The sequence below is a fragment of the Drosophila tropicalis genome, unplaced genomic scaffold (genome assembly GCF_018151085.1).
Source record: "Drosophila tropicalis isolate 14030-0801.00 unplaced genomic scaffold, ASM1815108v1 contig_694, whole genome shotgun sequence".
Classification (NCBI taxonomy): domain Eukaryota; kingdom Metazoa; phylum Arthropoda; class Insecta; order Diptera; family Drosophilidae; genus Drosophila; species Drosophila tropicalis.
The window spans coordinates 781,214-799,435 of record NW_027173176.1 but is presented as its reverse complement, the minus strand read 5'-3'; the positions used below and the strand labels follow the sequence as shown (position 1 = coordinate 799,435).

General features: G+C 39.4%; 8 protein-coding genes and 2 long non-coding RNA genes across 10 annotated transcripts; 2 read left to right on the top strand and 8 right to left on the bottom strand.

Annotated features, from left to right (window-relative positions):
- Positions 1-42: 42 nt before the first annotated feature.
- Positions 43-666, bottom strand: LOC137579135 (uncharacterized). Its single transcript, XM_068292835.1, has one exon. It carries the CDS (start codon positions 664-666, stop codon positions 43-45), a length of 624 nt encoding a protein of 207 aa, XP_068148936.1.
- Positions 667-1,070: 404 nt separating this feature from the next.
- LOC137579132 (uncharacterized) lies at positions 1,071-1,642 on the bottom strand. Its single transcript, XM_068292830.1, is given in 2 exon segments — positions 1,071-1,273; positions 1,276-1,642. Coding segments are annotated over 2 exon segments (570 nt in total).
- A 1,636-nt stretch (positions 1,643-3,278) lies between these two features.
- LOC137579434 (guanine nucleotide-binding protein G(s) subunit alpha isoforms XLas) lies at positions 3,279-3,836 on the bottom strand. Its single transcript, XM_068293219.1, has one exon. It carries the CDS (start codon positions 3,834-3,836, stop codon positions 3,279-3,281), a length of 558 nt encoding a protein of 185 aa, XP_068149320.1.
- Positions 3,837-4,290: 454 nt separating this feature from the next.
- On the top strand, positions 4,291-4,914 carry LOC137579131 (translation initiation factor IF-2). The gene has a single exon (XM_068292829.1). It carries the CDS (start codon positions 4,291-4,293, stop codon positions 4,912-4,914), a length of 624 nt encoding a protein of 207 aa, XP_068148930.1.
- Positions 4,915-6,267: 1,353 nt separating this feature from the next.
- LOC137579282 (uncharacterized) lies at positions 6,268-6,952 on the bottom strand. Its single transcript, XR_011032793.1, has 2 exons — positions 6,852-6,952; positions 6,268-6,796 (listed from the first exon to the last, which is right to left on the bottom strand). It is a non-coding gene; the product is annotated as an uncharacterized lncRNA (long non-coding RNA).
- Positions 6,953-7,383: 431 nt separating this feature from the next.
- Positions 7,384-8,095, bottom strand: LOC137579161 (uncharacterized). The gene is made up of 2 exons (XR_011032784.1): positions 7,991-8,095; positions 7,384-7,927 (listed from the first exon to the last, which is right to left on the bottom strand). It is a non-coding gene; the product is annotated as an uncharacterized lncRNA (long non-coding RNA).
- A 467-nt stretch (positions 8,096-8,562) lies between these two features.
- Positions 8,563-9,661, bottom strand: LOC137579074 (uncharacterized). Its single transcript, XM_068292762.1, has one exon. It carries the CDS (start codon positions 9,616-9,618, stop codon positions 8,902-8,904), a length of 717 nt encoding a protein of 238 aa, XP_068148863.1. The 5' UTR covers positions 9,619-9,661; the 3' UTR covers positions 8,563-8,901.
- Positions 9,662-10,849: 1,188 nt separating this feature from the next.
- Positions 10,850-11,505, bottom strand: LOC137579365 (uncharacterized). Its single transcript, XM_068293102.1, has one exon. The coding sequence runs from the start codon at positions 11,503-11,505 to the stop codon at positions 10,972-10,974; it is 534 nt and encodes a 177-aa protein (XP_068149203.1). The 3' UTR covers positions 10,850-10,971.
- Positions 11,506-12,849: 1,344 nt separating this feature from the next.
- Positions 12,850-13,768, top strand: LOC137579130 (uncharacterized). The gene has a single exon (XM_068292828.1). The coding sequence runs from the start codon at positions 12,850-12,852 to the stop codon at positions 13,603-13,605; it is 756 nt and encodes a 251-aa protein (XP_068148929.1). The 3' UTR covers positions 13,606-13,768.
- Positions 13,769-14,474: 706 nt separating this feature from the next.
- LOC137579129 (uncharacterized) lies at positions 14,475-15,515 on the bottom strand. Its single transcript, XM_068292827.1, has one exon. It carries the CDS (start codon positions 15,513-15,515, stop codon positions 14,655-14,657), a length of 861 nt encoding a protein of 286 aa, XP_068148928.1. The 3' UTR covers positions 14,475-14,654.
- Positions 15,516-18,222: the final 2,707 nt, after the last annotated feature.

Here is an 18,222-nt window from a genome sequence, read left to right as displayed (position 1 = left end):
AACAAATCATTGTTAAACGAAAATTCTGGCTAAAGAATTGAATTAATGATTCAGTCTACGCCTAAGTGGGCCATTAACTATAAGGCGTGCTGGTCGGAAGGGAATACGGCGATCGGCAAATGGCAAAGCCAACTGGGTGGAGGGAAAGACAGCATTACCATTGATAATTTTGGCTGGACGAGGTCTAGACCCGGCCTGTGGACTTGCCTGCAGCTTGGCCGGCTTGGCGCGTTGAGGAGTGGAGCTAGCAGGGCGTAGATTACGGAAGGCCGTGAAGCGATTAAGCAAAGGAAGCACAAATTGCGCTTGAGGCGGCAACGGCAGACTGGCCAGATTAATGATGGCAGCACTTTGCGGTGGACTAGCTGCAGCTGGATCGTTAGCTGGCTGTGCTGTTGGTGGTGGTGGTCCATAAGTTTCAGCTGGCACCACCTCCACTTCCTCTGCGTCTGGTGGTCCATAAGTTTGGTCTGGTGGTCCATAAGTTTGGTCTGGTGGCCCATAAGTCTGGTCTGGAGGCCCATAAGTCTGGTCTGGTGGCCCATAAGTCTGATCAGGTGGTCCGTAGGTTACATCCGGTTGGGGAAACGCCACTGGCTGCTCTTCTGTGGGCAAATCAAATGGAGGATTTGGTGTAATTCCAGCTGGTGGATATGGTGCAACCATTGCTAGCTCCTGTCTCTCAAAAACCACTGCTCCAATGGAGACGGAACAGAGGGTCAAACCAATCCATACACTAGTTAGATAACCAAACATATTGCTTGTCAAATTTCAACTGCTGCCTAAATTGACCAAATGGCCGACTATATATATACCAAAGCCCACCAGTAGCGGGCGGACGACCTTCACGGATTTAGGTACCCGCACTTGTCTTCGGTCTTCGGTCACCAATAAAGCCAATGACGTATATGGTGTCGGCAAATCCAAATATTACGTGCCCCACGTAGTATACGATGATGACAGCTCAAATGATGACTAAACCAGGGATTTGAATTCATTTTTATGGAAATTAAAGGGGGAAAATTTCCCAAAGAATAATTAACTTTATTTAAAGACTTATGCTTAATCCATTACCAACTACGACGAAGAATCAAACGCTGAGGAACTGGCCCCGAAGCAGGCTGTGGTTGCCTTCGTTTACCCTGGGGAAAGCGTTGATATAGTCGGCCAGATTGTGGTTGATCCAGAGTTGTGGAGACTGCTATCACAGTACCATCTTCGGCTACCTCAACAAGGACATTCTCCTCCTGGCCATCCTCCTCCTCCTCCTGGGGGGCACATCGTCGACGGGCTGCTGTTTGGCAACATCATCTTCTGGCTGCTGCTCTTCCTCATCTTCCACGGTGGGTGGAGCAATATCCTCATCATTTGTGGGTGGACCATAGACATTATCCGGTGTTGCTGGTGGACCATATGAATTATCCGGTGGTAAATAATTGATTTCTGGCTGTGGCTCAACAGTTGAACTAGGCAAATCGAAGGGAATTTCCGGTGTGGTGCCAGCCAAAGGATAACCAGTTGGTGCTGGGCTTGGTGGCGAAGGAGCCTCCACCTGCCTGGCCGAGAAGTTTCTCCGGCGCAAAGGCTCGGCATGGCTCAAAGCGCTGAATACCAGAATTGTGGCGAGAATTTGTTTCAACATTGTCGCTTTGTTTGTTATCTCACTTATGTTCTGACTTCCCCAACTGGGGTTGGCTTATATACCTATAGCTGGAGCATATATCGCTATTGACTGGATGGTTGAAGTTTTTTTTTTTCAGTTTTAATTTATGCCCGTCACTTTTGATTTTTAGGCCTGTGTTCCCGATCAAGCAATGTTTTACTTCATTTTTTTCCGATTATGTTGCGGCTGTTGGGATTGTTGTTGTTGTAGTTTTAATGTCCAATACGTGAACCTTTTTCCAAATTGACACTGCCAATGCTATCTATATACCCCCTGACCCTCCCCCTACTATAGACACAGACAATTGTTTTAGCTTTCATTACCACACTAATGCTATGGCTATATAGGTTTTTTTTTTTTTTTTTTTGTTTTTGTTTTTGGTCTTTAGGGTTCTTGGCAATTCATAATTTTTATTATTAACATTTATATACTTTGTTTGGGCCATGGACATTACGTGCCCAATGGTCTCAAATCATTATACTGACCATTTTGTTCATTATTTTTTTGTGTTCATCATCTGCATTCATCTTTTCACAATATTCAATCATTGATTCTAAGAGTTCTTGCCCTTCAAAAATGGCAATTCAAAGTATCTTTGATTCTAACTTTCTTCTTACATCTTTTACCAAATTGAATTAACTGAATTGTTAAATAACAGAATATTATAGTAAATTAATTAAGTTCTTCAAAAAATTATATATTTTAACATCCCTACATCCTACATCCTTGATATGAACTGTAAGATACAATTGATGAATATTCCAAATTGTTAATTGAATTAGTCATATCTTAGGTTTTTTATTACAGTTTGGGGCTTTCATATATTGATGAGTTTTTTGCCAACAACTTTTGAAATCTAGTATTGAAAAAGAGGGACATATCCTCCATCTTTAATATCCATTAAAATGTCGAATCCCAAGACCAATTTCATATAAAATCTTCTTAAGATAGATTTGGATCAGTAATTATAATGCATACTTAGATTGTGCATAAGATAAGTTTTGCAGAGAGCTGTGAAATCAGAAAGAGAAGCTCAAGCTTAATAGTTAAGGAATCCGTTCATAATAAACATTGTGATTCGATTCGCTGTATACTGAAGAAGCTTACTCAGTAAAAGAAAAAGAAATATCCATAGTAAGTTGGAGTTAGATTTTTCTATCTAACAAATTATATATATCATAGTTTCTAATATTGAGAAGCTATGAATAAAAAAGTAGATCGAGTCGAGTAAATGGTTTCAAGTTATTAACCCTATTGACCATAACATAGTATAAATTTATAGTATATATTTATTTGCCGTAAAATGTTTTTCTAGTCTTCTTTATTATTTGGTTTGTTAGTTCTTATTTATTAAATTTGCAAAAGATACCAATTAACAGGGATTTATATTTCAACTCAGCCTTCGATGTCGATTTCGCCGAAGTTAAAACTCGTTTCTCCACTTTCTATATAACGAATTGAATTGTTCTTTATGTTCCACTGGATAGATAATAAAGTCAAACTCTTGTTTTATCTCTAGATCGTTTATATTTTCATATATATTAATAACAAATGATTCGTAAAAAAAAAAAAAATATGTTAACAACAAAATCCTGCAAATTCTGCAGTGTTCCTTTTAAATGGTGTAGACGAGAATTGGTTTGGCCCTAATGATTTGAGCGGAACGCAATTTCTCTGGCACCGGGCGACGATTGCGAAGGCGTCCGTTACGTGGCTGAATGAGACTTGCTGGAATCGCCTCAGCAGCAGCAGGAGAAACAGAGGAGCCATCATCAATGGGTGCATCAATGGGTGCATCATTGGTTGCATCATTGGTGGCTGGTGGGCCATAAATGTTATCCGGTTCAGCAGCCGCAGCCGGTGGAGGACCATAAGTGTTATCTGGCTCCACTGCAGGAGGACCATAGGTATTGTCTGGTGGCCCGTAAGTCAAATCTGGTTGAGCTTCTGTTTCGGTTGGCAAATCGAAGGGAACTTCGGGGGTAACACCAGCTGGTGGATAGGGTGCTGGTGCTGCAGTTGGGGCTAGATCCTGAGCGGGATCTGCCGCTGCCTCCTGGCGGGCCAGTTGGAATCGTGAGGAACGACTACGGAATCTAGCCGGCTCCGCTGTAATGCCAATCACCAAAAGGATGAGCAGGGACAACGAGCAACTAATAATTTGATGGGCCATGTTGATCAATTGTTGTTTGATTGTAGAATGATGCTTCAGTTTGTCAAGCCATTGGTTTATATATAAAATGACATAGACTCATAACCAAAAAACATTTTCCCCCGCCCTCATAATAATTGTCACTTGGTGGGCCCAGGGACACAGTATGTTTTCGTGGGCTTTTCAACTAACTAACTAGCTACGTGACAATATTTAGTCAAGGGCTGCCATTTCAATATTTGTATTTAATTGCAAATGTCTTTTTTATCACCTGCGACCCAGTGTGCTGGGCTCAATTGGCTGGGGGCGCCTGCCTGCTTGTCATGCGTATCAATTTGTTTGGTCTATTATCCGATAATTCCCTGCTTTATATGCACAACATAACTGGGGGCGTCTAAGTAAGAGAATTGTCAACTATAAAAGTTTAAGCTCCATATAAAGTTAACCACATATAGACACAGCAAGTCACACGATCATGACAAGATATCAGTTGCTCCTTTTAACCATCTGTTTGACAGTGTCGGCAGTCTTGGCCGAGCCAGCCGGCCATGTCAGACGCCAACGTTTCAATGGCCAACGTCTTCGGTTTTTGGCCCGACAAGAGGCAGCAGTGCCCACACCTTATCCATTGGCATCTGAATTGAAACCCGATGAGCCAGCCTTAATCTATGGCCCACCCCAGGGCAATGAGGAGCAGGAGCCAGAGCCAACAGTCACATTGAATCCTCAAGCAGAAGAATTGGATACCGAAGACAACTCATTGGAGGTGACCACACAAAGTTTCCAGCCAGCTCGTTTGCGTCAATTTGGTCGCCAAAGATTGGCTAAACTTCAAATTAAAAGCACTCAACGGAAATCTGCACGCCTCGAGGAATTGCCACTAGAGGGTGAAATAGAGCCCGTAGCTGCTGTTGCCCCTGCTGCTGCTCCTGCTGTTGTGCCTGCAGCAGTTGCCCCAGCAGTGATCAATCCAGCACTTGCCTCGGCTGCTCTGCCAGCAGCAGTGCCACAATTTTATTATGTAGGTGCCCCGCAGCAGCCATACACAATCCTGGCCTACAGTGCATCGCCAAGTGGCCCCCAGCAATTGGCTTGGTAAAGAATCACATATTATATCTACAAACAATTCTCTAGAAAATAAATAAAAATTTGTTATGTTGAAATGGTAAACGAAATGCAATTTTTCTTTTTTTTTTTTCAATTGATTTTCCATAAATATTTGTAAAAGATTTTTTGAAGCAGAACTTGAGGCATCTCAGCGGTGGCTAGAAATTCATTTTAGACATATTTCCCGGTGAAAATGTCTTATCGATCTTATCGATGTCGATCCTATCCAACTATAATGGAGTATACCCTTGCCAGTCTATTACAATCATCCATAATTTGGTCGAGATATGTATATACACAACGAGCGACAATCCATCCCAGAAGTCAGAGAAGAAGACAAGATGCAAAAATGTTTACCAGATTCATTCATTAACAAGTGGAACTTTAAACATTGCCAAAGGAAAAACTATCGTATTCATTTATTCGATTTTGTACGATTCGAAGCTACAAAAGTACAAGATTTTAATGACAGTGTATAATTGAACTAGTTATAGCTCTAGTATTGGCCTTTTGAACAAGGACTCAAGCTCTACTCCTTGCATACGCCATGCATTATTGACATTTTTCTTGTGACCCCTCGTGGTATTATTATCGCATGAAACCAACATCTTATTTCGCATCATTTGCCTGCAACAATAGCTCAAGAGTACGTCCTAACACTACTACCTCAAAACATCGATGAATTTCACCTCCTTTCAACTCTCTGAGTCTACTCCTTGAGGCAACGTTGTCCGCCGTCTATCGTGTTGCCGCCTTTTGTTGTTGTTGCTGTTCTTGTTGTGCATTTTCCTTGCAATTTTATGGCCAACTAGTTGTATTTGCCCTCGGCTTATAACCATTATTGGCAGCAGTCTGCTTTTCTTTTCTTTTATTTTATATTTTTTCTTTTCTCTCCAGTTTTCTCTTTCTTTGTTCAATGCATTTTTAATGCTTTCTCTTCAATCCAGTGGAATATAGAGGTTTCGATAGGGGGAGAAGCGAAGGGGCCAAGGAGTTGGGTAGAGAAGCCTTTTTCTCACTCCTCTTAGCTCTGTCTCTCATTCACTCTCTCTCTCTCTCTATCTATCTGGGTTGTTGCTATTTTGCATTTCGTTTCGATGCATTTAAGTGGGTTTGAGTGGTAGAGTGATTTGAGCATCAATTCTAGTTTAAAATGCCATAAATATTTACTGTGTGTATGAAAGAGCCAGGGCGTTGATAGCCAGTCTCAGAACTGGTTATTTCAATTAATGTATTTAAATTTCAATTGATGTTAATCACAGCTTCAAAAACAACAACTATAAATAAATAATTGCATCTAAATAATTGTTACCCCTACTTAACTCAAACTATGCTTATCGAAAAATCCATTTAAATTTATTTTATTGAAAGCAGATTTAGTTTAGATTTACATAACTTATTTTTCAAATCAACAAATTGGTAATTGGTTTAAATCATTTAAATTGTTTTGTTCTCTTTATCTTTACCCTTTAATATCTTTGTAAGCGTCTAATTAAGGTCGCATTTTTTTTAAATGAATCCTCCAAAGCCTCCATCCTTCGATTATCCATTTCCAGTCTTGCAATCTCATTTTCCATATCGCCAAGTAGTTTTTCATAATCCAATTGTTTATTGCAAATGTATTCATCAATTGAATTATTAAGACATCGAATTTTACTACTCGAATCTCTGATTTTTGTATCTTGATCCTCTATGGTTAATTTTAGATCCTTGTTGCCTTCTTCTAATATCTTTTCGTTTGACTCTAGCGTTTTGAGTTGATTTTCCAATTTATCGATTTCTTCATCTCTGCGTTTCAATAGGGTCTTGATTTTACTATAACAATCCAAACCAGTTTCAATTTGCAATTTCTCCAACTCATCATATATCTTCTCCTGCATAAAAGTGTGTAATATATTTCAAAGAATGTTTCGCCACTGAAGTACTTACTGTGCTGACGTTAGAATTTTCCATATCCAAATTCAACTTATTCTCTTCCATCTTTTCTAGAGATTTGCCAAAACCTTTCGACTGCTGTTGGCTGACTTACTCAACTTACTAAATGTTTCGGATTTTTGCCTATTGTATAGGACCGTAGCTGTTGGTTATCAGCTTTTCACCTATTGATTGTATTATCTTTTCTTCGGAACTGTAAAATTCTGATAATGTCTTATATTGTTGGCTGAATCAGTCAGTGTTTGATTTCGTATAATTCGGGGATTCCATCTATTTAACACATTTATTTTAACTTCTCGAACTGCTGGAATGTCGCTCACCAAAACCTAGTTCACCCCCGCATACGGACAGTCAGACGGACGAACATGGCTAGATCGACTCGGCTGTTGATGCTGGTCAAGAATATATATACTTTACGAGGTCAAAAAAGCTTCATTCTGACTGTTTAAAAAGTTTGTTTTGAGATTTATTTAAAGTTCTTAAAACCAAGCCTCTATCCTTAAGAATGAAGTACAATTTTTAGACATTTTGTTTTGTTTTTTTATTGCGTTCTGAAGAAAATATATAATATTGTTTCAAATGAAGTCCATTTGCATTGATTTGACATTTCTTTACATTCTCTGAAGGCTGTCCAATATAAACTTGTATTGCATTTCTTGCGTCCTGATCGTTGAATCCAAAGCAATTCTCTGGGCAGCATCTCTAAGAGGTAAAGTACTATTTCTAGCCACAAGTTGATCATTTTCTATATTCAACCTGCGCAATGTCCATTCCCTTTCCTGATATCGTTTTTTATATCTCCATTGTAGATCAGCAGCATCTGTCTTCCGTAGATTTAAAGCTGCAATCTTATTTTCTTGATCATTGATCACAGCTTTATTAAACGACACAGATGATTCTAATTCCTTCTTCTCGTTTTGTAATATCTTCTCATTTGTCTCTAGCGTTTTGAGTTGATTTTCCAATTTATCGATTTCTTCATCTCTGTGTTTCAATAGGGTCTTGATTTTACTATAAAAATCCGAGCCACATTCAATTCGTAATTTCTCCAACTCATCGTAAATCTTTTCCTGCATAAAAGTGTGTAAGATTTTTAAAAGAATGTTTCATAAGAAAAATCTATCCCCACTTACTGTGCTGATGTTAGAATTTTCCATTTCCAAATTCAACTTATTCTCTTCCATCTTTTCTAGAGACTGGACAAATCCTTTCGACTGCTGTTGGCTGACTTACTCAACTCACTAAATTTATCTGATTATTGTATGAACCTCTTGCAGTTTGTTATCAAATTACCTAGAATTGATTGTGTTATCTATTCATCTGAACTGTAAAATTCTGCATTAATCATCCTTCTTAAAATGACTCAATTAATTGCCAGTTTGAGTTATTATCGGACAAATTTGTTGCCTTTGTTTGACTTTATTTTAAGCATCGATATAAGAAAATATTGTTATCTTGCCAGACATTCAGAAGTTGTTATTGCAAAACTGAGCAGTTCAATCAGTTGTCTACTCTTTTGTTCATTGAGTGATCAACTCACTTATTGAATTGTTCACTGACTCGTTTGTTTACATTTTCCCTGATTTGCCAGTTCTCTTATTTTTACAGTTACAGCTCTCTTAACTTAACTTCAAAGATTTCATCTAGAGACAACTGAAAAAGTCAGTCAGTGATGAACTAACAAAGTAAATTGACACTAATAGCATTTTGTTATACATTCTATGACTTGCATTTATTTTGATCTTTTGATCATTTTTATTCAATTTATTTTGATCTTCTTCTTTGGCTCTTATTACCGTTCATAATCTCTGTTCAAGCTTTTATAATGAATTATCAATAAAACTGTCATCTGTTGAGCTTGAGTAATACAATTTGCTTAATCAGTTGTAAGCTTATCTAATCGCAAGATGAAAGGGCACAATTCGAAACGGAAACAAAAAAAAACGTTATTATTTTGTATAATATATGTTTGTTTTTAATATATTCTTGAATAAATAAATTATTAAGCGTATAGATAGCATTGCATTGCCGCCTTCAATTGAAATCAACGACCAAAAAATGATCCTCTCGTTTGTAGTGCTCCAACATTTGGACGGGAGCTGTTTCTTAATGCTTCGATAGCTTCATAGTTGATCAGCCAGAAGGGACGTTGCTCCACTGGCAATTGATTCAGATGATTGATTAATTCACGATCCCCATGAGCATCGATGGGCAACTGCTGGGCAGGAGAAGAACTGCTAAATGAAGATGCATTGGCAGGGGCAGGGGCAGCTGCAGGAGCAGGAGCAACAGAAGCAGGAACGGCAGCAAGAGGCGTAGAAATGGCTGGTGCGGTAACAACTCCTGGAGTTAACGAACTGGCAAATGTTGCACCAGAATTATTGGTATCCTCGGCACCAAAACGATTGACTACACCGAAATCCGAAACAATTGAATTTCCATTAATCCCTGTGCCCAAGGGAACATAGCTGTTGGTGGGCAAAACCAATGGTACTCCAACTGGTGGCTTTTGCGATGCTCCAAAGGGTAAATTAATGATCGGTGTTGCGGTCTGCTGTCCTGCTGGCGAATCGCCAAATCTTGTGGCTATATCCACGCCCGTACGATTTTCGAGTGCCGTATTCTGGGCACCAATGTATTTATCCTTCTGTGTCAGGCCACCCGGTGGACGGGCACCAGCGAATGATGGTCGCTGGGCTTGAACGGAGCTCATCTCCCACAGGCAGACAATAATAAGCCAAAGGCAAATAAATTTAAACATTGTGCCGTATAACGAACCGCTTGACTATGACTCGACGCGCTGACGATCTTAACTGAGCACTAAAAGCTTTTGGAGATGATTTAAATAAGCTGACCAGAAGCTGCTCGCAGCTTCCAGTTGGCCCCAAACTGACTCAGCCGGCAGCAAAACGACTCATCAATTGGTTCCCAATTGAATACCCTCTAATCTTAAGTCTCATCTGGTGTGAATAAGTGCCTGTATGTGTGTGTGTGTGTGTGGGTTGGAAAACCTGTGAAATTATCGCCAATGTAACTGGATGAGATTATATACAAAATTTCCAGAATAAATTATAGGGAAGTTGGACTTTGCTTTACTTACATCTTATGCCTAAATTGTGGTTTATCTTTTGCTCGAAATCATAAGGGAATAAAGGAATAGATAAATATAATTTTTAATATATTTGAGAAATCGGTTGCATATAGGATACAAACTTAACCAATATCTAGCATATAAAATAGATTTAAAACTATATTAAAAAGACAAATTACTTAAAATAGAATACAAATTTTTCCTTTCACAGCTATTACAACTTGTAAATTAGAGTATTTAAAAGGTCTGGTTAGCAATTTTCTCTTTAGAAATTTTCAATGGCAAACACAAACAAAAACAAAAAAACCCATGATATAGTTTACAAATAAATAAAATCTGGAATTTCACAAACAAAAATTACTGAAAGTAAAAGGTTTTTTCTTTTTAATTTTTTTCGTAAATGGAATTCTCTCTTTTGATTTAAATGGAGAGCAAGCTTTCAAATGAAAGTGTAAGAAATATTCGTTGTGTTGACAGAAAGAAAAAAAAAATTTATATATTGGTATTGAGACTCTTTCTTGTTTTCTTTTGCGGTTGGGGCAATTCCCCGAGTAAATGCAATTTTGTCAGTCAGGTTCGTCATCATCATGATCATCATCATCATCATCTTGATCATTAGCAGACAACGACAATATAAACATACATATATAACTTATTTATATGTAGTAGCTGGGGATCTGCTTGCTTTTGTGACGCGTGGTCCTGAAACCGGTTTCGAGTTTCCAATGACCAAGCAATTTTTGGGGGAGTGTCTAGAGCGATGCTTACCTAACTTTTACCACTTGACTGACTCACGATCAGAAAAGAATAATGCCCAGAGGGGTAAAACAAATGTATGTATGTTCCCCAAACATATACTTTTATTTCCTTTGCTGTTTTACAATCGAATGTGTGTGTGTGTGTGTGCGTGTGTTGGTGTTGGCGTCATTGGATCGTCATGGGTTTCGGGTATGTACCGGGACAACATTTGGCTATACAACTGCTTCTAGAATTGAGCAGTCAGTATGCAAATGAATCTGTTCTCTAGAAACGCCTCACGACATTGCGGCTAGCCGTGGCCGCAGTTAGCTTGGCCGGACGTGCCGCAGCAGAGACAGCCCGCCGGTAGACAGGTTGAACAACAGCACGGCGATAATTGGCTCCACGTCCACGAGCAGCTACCAGTCGAGCCTGTTGAGCATCGGCAGGAATATCAGCAGAAGCAGCTGGCAAATCATTTGCTGTCACATCCGGTGGTCCATAGACCTCATCGGGCACATTGTTGGGGGCCGCATCTGGTGGCCCATAGACTGCATCTGGTGTGGGTTCGGCAGCCGATGGAGCAGCAGCCGTCTCATCGAATGGCACCTCTGGCTTCAGTTCATCAGCCGAAGGATATGGTGTGACAACGGCATCGGCGTCGGCATCGGGTACTGGTGCCAATTCCTGGCGTGCAAAATATTTGGAACGACCACGACTCAAGTAACGTTGAGTGTAACGTTGACGCTGCTGCTGAGCCTCACCCAGAGCCAGCATGCTGAGACCGATCACCACGAGAATCACTTGAAACTTGGCCATAATGCTGCAGTGGAGTGGTGGTGCTTTAAATCGAAGGTAAAGTGAAGTTTCAGGATTGATGTTTAGCCAACAACTGTTGCCATTCCCAATGTTGATGGGCGCTTTTATAGCTAGATTGAATAGGATAGATAACTATTTAGTGTGCTGCACATGGATGGATGAATGAATGGACAGAGACCCAAACCATAGGCATCCTTTTTTGGATCTACACTCTGACGTCGTAGTCATTGTCAGTTGGCCACTTCGGCGGCGACGGCGGCGGCTTGGCTTTATGAGGAAGCGACGTGACAAGAAGAAGAAGTAGCCGAAGCAAAGGCTCTGCAGTAGTTTCGAAAATTTATAGTTCCGCCATTAATCAATCCAAAATCGGAGCGAGTGTGATCGATTGAAAAGAAACAATCCATCCACCTTAGACCAGACAAGTGTTCTACATAGTTTCACTTAAAGTTTTAAAGTGACAATTAATTGGATCGTAAATTGATCGAGTTCAATGGGAATAACAATTACAACTTTCAACAGAAATTCTTCTACTCTGATCATGGGAATATCTTTTATTTGAGAACTTGTTGGTCTGGTGTGACTAAATTACAATTATATATCCTTCATATAACCATTATGGTTTAATGACACACACCATTTAACCCAAAGCCCGAGAACGTGACATATGTTGTTGGTCGTTGGGTTGAGTCATTTCTGCCCTTGATGGTCACCTCATATCATTCCTCAGTCGTTGATCGCATAAATATCGATTATAAGTGTCTTTTTTTTTGTTTGTTTTTGTGTTTAATCAAAAATTCTAACACTCAAACTTGACAATAGCCAAAACATAATGCAATTGACAACAAGTATTTTGTTGTTTTTTTTGCGTTTATTGTGGTTATTTTCGCTTTCAATTGCCCCAAGTGAATTCGAGTCACGTACGAAACGCATTTAATTTTCATAGAACATGGCGACTATTCGGACGTGGATGTGGATATTCGGAGACACTGTGTGGACACGGTAGAGGAGACACACTGTGTGGAAGTGGAAGTGGTCGATGGAATATGGTGCGGGTGGACGTGGTTGGTTGGTTGGTCGGTCGGAAGGTGGAGTAAATATATAAAAATAAAAAATAAAATACCAGAAACAAATGCGAAATAAATCAATAAATGTGATAACCGTGCGCCTAATGATGTCGCATCATAAGTATCTCTATCTCTCTTTTTTTCTCTCTCTCTCTGTCTCGGACGACTCTCGATTTCGTTCAATGTAGGAGAGACCTTAGAGAACTCGAGAACAATATTGTATAAAAAGTCTGGTTCCATTGTCACTAGAATTCAGTTGAGTTCAGTTTTCCTATACAGAATGCAGTGGTCTTTGGTGTTGTCTGTTCTAGTTCTGATCCTAGCCTATTTGGCGGAATCTCGTCAAATACGTATCAATCGTTATGCGGTCAGTGTACAAGAGGATGATGATATTGCCTCTCCGGCCACGGTACGTGAGGTGACACCATATCCGGCCTCTGGCTATCGTCCAAAGGGTCGTTCGTTTTGGCTACCAGGTGAGGGAGAGGTCGGTTCTGGTGCTGGTTCCGCTTCGGATTCCGATTATACCACCACAACAGATGCTACGTTGGATGATAGTTACACTAGCACTACGGAAACTGTTGATTTTAGCACCACTACAAATGGTGCAGTGGATGCAACCACCACAGATTTACCATTGCCTGTCGATACTCGCTCTGGTCGAGCCTATGTAAAGGCTCCATATCCAGCTGCTGGTTATCGACCAAGTCGCGCTTTTCTTCTACCCACTGAACAGCAACAACAACAGCTTCAAGATGATTCGCTGTTGGCCAACAACAATGCATCTACGAATGCCAATCATCCGGTGTGTGGAGTCAGTACAAATCCATTGAAACCCACACCAGAACCCGGTTCGAAAGATGAACCTGATTCGGAAAGTGTTGTGATAACAGGAAATTTGGGGCCAGCTGTTCTGGTGGCCAGTGCACCTGTTCCTCGTGCCATTCCCGTTGCTATTCCATTGCGTTCTCAACCACTGCGACAAGGGCCGCCAAGAGGATTTGTCTACTCGACACATGTGGAGCAACGTTGGTGACCATGTTCAGTCTCAAAGAGGTTGCAGGAGCTATTTTATTGTTAACTGCTCAGTATTTATGATTACTTTTAACATTCATTTCACTGACATTCTTTATTTTTTGTGTCTTCTGTTATTATTATATTCATAAAATAAAAATACAAAAAAGTAAACTATTTACAAACTAAAATAAACAGTTTTTAATTATTCTACTACACTCCCTTAAAGTAGACTACATTTTTATCAAATAGCTGAAAATATCTTTAAAATTGTAAAAAAATGCCAAAACTAGTTGGGAATTACAGCTTGATAAAGCGAAAACCAACAAACTCTTATGCTTTATTACTTATTTGAAGTTTCTTGTACTTAAAGCAAAAGCATTTAAGGGTTTTAAAAATTCGGTTTAAGGAACCGGAAATAGTTTCTGTTATAATCCACACATTATGGTTTAACTTAGATAAATTTTACTACAAATTTTCCGAATGATAACGATTTCCCGTGTTAATTTCCTTAACCATAACTTGAATTTGTTCACTATAAGTCTTGAACTAATGGTTGGCAATTTACTTCAAAACAAATTATCTTATCCATTTAAAGTGAGGAAAAGAAAAAGTTTTCTTTCAACTACTTTTATTGAATGTTATATTTCTATTATTGTTTTTCTATCTGGAAAAGAGTCTGGGAGCTATGTGTATATGTTGTTCCATTTCTTTGGAGCGTATTAAATTTGACGTGCGAGGATGTGCAAAGTTTTTAACCATGAAACGTGAGTGGCATCCACACACACACCACATACATACACCACACAGATACATATATGCAAAGACGTGATGTAGGGAACTTGACTTCCTTTTTGGCATATTCCATTCGAAATTGTCTGACGGGAATGGTTTTTCAATTTTGTTGTTGAACAAATTAGCTCATATTTTATTTTTTCGAAATTCGATAGATTAAAAAACACATAGAAACATAAACAAACAAACAAAAAAAATAGAAAAAAAACAAACTTTAACTGATGGAAGTTAAATTCCTGCTCGTTCCTTTGGCCTTTACTCTTTCGCACCCAACTCTTAACGCAAATTGTGCACATAATTGACAATCAAAGGATCATCGAAGCTGGTGGGCACAATTTCCACAGAATGTACAACTGGCTGCAAGTGAACATCGCTGTCAATGTGCGTAAAGCTGCCCAATTGCAGTTCACCAAATTCGCCAAGTTCATGATGATGTTCATCGTTGTCGTCGTCGTCGGAGACAAGGACGTATTCCGCTTCGGGCTCAACAAGGGCCAACTCGATGGCTGCATTGTTATTGCCAGCTTCCTGCGGCTGTTCGGCAATTGAAACTGTAGAATTGTCCATTGCCAAAGCAACCGCTACAGTGGGTGGTGGGGCATCCATAGAGGCGACAGTAGCATTAATGGCAAACAGCTTTGTAATGGCCTCAGTTGTTGTTGTTGCTGCTGTAGTTGTTGCATCCATATTATCCTCATGGGTGGCGTTGGTGGTTGTATCCACCTCTACCTCTAGGCTGGCTTGAGTTGTTGTTGTTGTAGCCGCCTCATCGTTTGTGGCAGATGCAGCTGCCGTTGGATTATCCTGGGTTTCGTCCTGCTCTTCGAATTGTTGTTCCATTTCCACAGTATGCCTCTTGGGTGGGGCACTCAAAAGTAACAGCTTAGCGGACTTTTGTTGCGATTTATCATCCAGATGTTGAAGAGCCGTAGAGCCTTGGGCAGGATCAATCAATATGCTAGCCTCCTCATCGCGACTAACAGCGAGGCTGGCCAAAGTGCTTGACTCTTCAGTTGACGCTTCAGTTGTCTCCACCTCCTCGGCAATTGTTGCCGTGGTGGTTATCTCTGTGGGTAAAGTTCTTCCTTGGCATATGACAACCAGGATACAAATGTATATTGCCAGTTCCTTCAACATGTTTCTTTCATGCGTTTGTTTGCTAATTGACTAACCTCTTATCGAACTCGAGCGTATTTATAGTTCTTACCCCCCAAAAATGTCTCTCGCCCTCTCTAACTTGCTCCCTCTTTGTCGCCCTCTCTCTCTGTCTCCCTCCCAGCTTGTCTCTGTCTCTATCTCTAGCACTCAGCTGTCATAATTTTAACCCTGACGCCTTAACTTCCGTAAGTTTCAGTTCCCGGAAATGTAATTGTATGGGTGGTGCTGGTACTAGTGGAGGTGGAGGAGGTGGTGGTGCTGTAGCTGCTGTCATGTCATTGAAGGCTGGCCAAAAAGGCGGCGTCGTTCGTTTACACCCCAAGTTGACCGCAATGATGGTCAGAAGTCACTTTACATTTTCCACTTTACTCCTCGCAGCAACTCGTGACTCTGTACATGTCTCTATCCATGTCTACAGTCTCTCTCTCTCTCTCCCTGTGTGTGTCTCCCACTTAATGCATGTGTGTGTAGTTTGTCGGTTTAACTTTGTGATGAGCAAAGTTAGTGGCCAGCCCCGGTCAATTGTTAGACATGCTGGTCACGTACTTAGGTGACTTTGTTTTCGTCTTAAATGGGAAATGATAAAATTGAAATAAATATCTATCTATATACATACATACATATATATAAAAATATATGTGCGTTGAAGGTATCAACAGGCCAATGGCAAAGTTCAAAATGATTGGCTGACCTAAAAAGCCCCAGAAATGCCCTAGAAAATAAAATGAAAGATTTAATCAATTGATAAGGAATCTTCAGCTCTATATACATTTGGCTGGCTAAACTATTTTATTCTTAAGCTAAACTTTAAGTTAAATTGAATTGAACCAGTTTTAGTTTTAAATAACCATAAATAAGAGCTTTAAATAAAGTTGAAAAAATTCTATAAATTGTCATTTCATTTTCCTCTTTTCCTGCTGGGCAAAAAATAATTATACCTAAGAACCAATTTGTCTTTTAGCTAACTTTTCCATTGCCATAACTTTTCTTGGTCAAGACGATTTTTTTTTCCACCAACTCACACCTTTCAAAGTCTACAACTTTGCAGAAATTTATGTAGTTTTTATCACAGGTTTTTAAATGCAAAACCATAAAAAATTATGCAAATAATCGAATCGGAATATTCTGTAAAAATTTTATATCCAAGATTTGTTCAAAATCCTAAAGATTGCAAACAGATAAAAGCTTAAAAATTTCCAGTAAATTTCCTTCTGTTTTTGGTACAAAATGAAGCAAGTAAGTCGACTCGTCGACTTGGGTATACCATACACCTGGTGAAACAAATATTTCTTATTTAGAAGACCAAATGTATGTCTATTAAATTGTTTTTACATGTCTTATACTATGTGCTATCTCGCTCACTCTACAAACACACGAGCACTCTAGCGCCGCTACTAGCCAACGTCCAATTCTGGCCTTGTGGACCGCGTAGTAAAATACGTTCATACGCATATTTTACATGTTTCTAGTCCGATTTCAATAAAATTTGGTAGTTTGGTAGAAATAGATAAGATAAATTAGTCTGCCAAATTTAAATGCGATAGTCAAAAAACTAAAGGAGGAAATCGTTTTTTTCTAAATTATGGAGGCGGAAGTGGGCGTGGCAAAATGTGAAAATATTTAAATTCTCCGCGCATACTATGCCAGTATACATACTAAATTTGGTGACTTTAGCTTTGTTAGTTTTTGATAAAATCAGTTTTGTTTAATTTGCGGGGGCGGAAGTGGGCGTGGCAAAATGTTTAAATAGCCAATATCTGCGCGTCTATTAAACTAGTCTACATACTAAATTTGATGTCGGTAGCTATCATAGTTTTGAAGGAAATCACTTTTATGTAAATTCCGGGGGCGGAAGGGGGCGTGGCAAAAAGTTTAAACAATTAGTTTCTGCGCGCTAACTAAACGAGCATATAAACCAAATTTGATGTCTCTAGCTATTATACTTTTTGAGAAAAACAGTTTTGTGTGATTCCTGGGGGCGTAAGGGGGCGTGGCAAAAAGTTTGAACAGTGAATTTCTGCGCACTAACTAATCGGGTATACAAACTAAATTTGATGTCTCTAGCTATCATACTTTTTAAGAAAAACAGTTTTATGTGATTCCTGGGGGCGTAAGGGGGCGTGGCCGAAATTCCAATTAATGCTGAACATGTGCATACTACACGAGTATACATACCAAATTTGGTGGCTCTAGCTCTTATAGTCTCCGAGATCTGCGTGTTCATACAGACGGACGGACGGACGGACGGACGGACGGACGGACGGACGGACGGACGGACGGACGGACGGACGGACGGACAGACGGACATGGCTAGATCGACTCGGCTGTTGATCCTGATCAAGAATATATATACTTTATAGGGTCGGAGAAGCTTCCTTCTGCCTGTTACATACATTTTGGCGACTTTAATATACCATTTCACCCTATGGGTGTATGGTATAAAAATTAAAAAATTTGAGATTTTTAACTAACAACCGAATACTTACAGCAATTTTTGGCCAGTTGAGGACCTAGGACATTAGTAATTCGAATAACTTTTCGATTCCTTTTTCAATTTCGTTACTGAAAATGTTAAAAAATTGTTTGCTTAAGAAAGAAAACACTTGTGTAGAAATTTATGTTTTTATTTTAATTATATTTTTCATATATGTAAGTTTTTTCTTTTCTTTTTTTTTTTTTTTTTGTT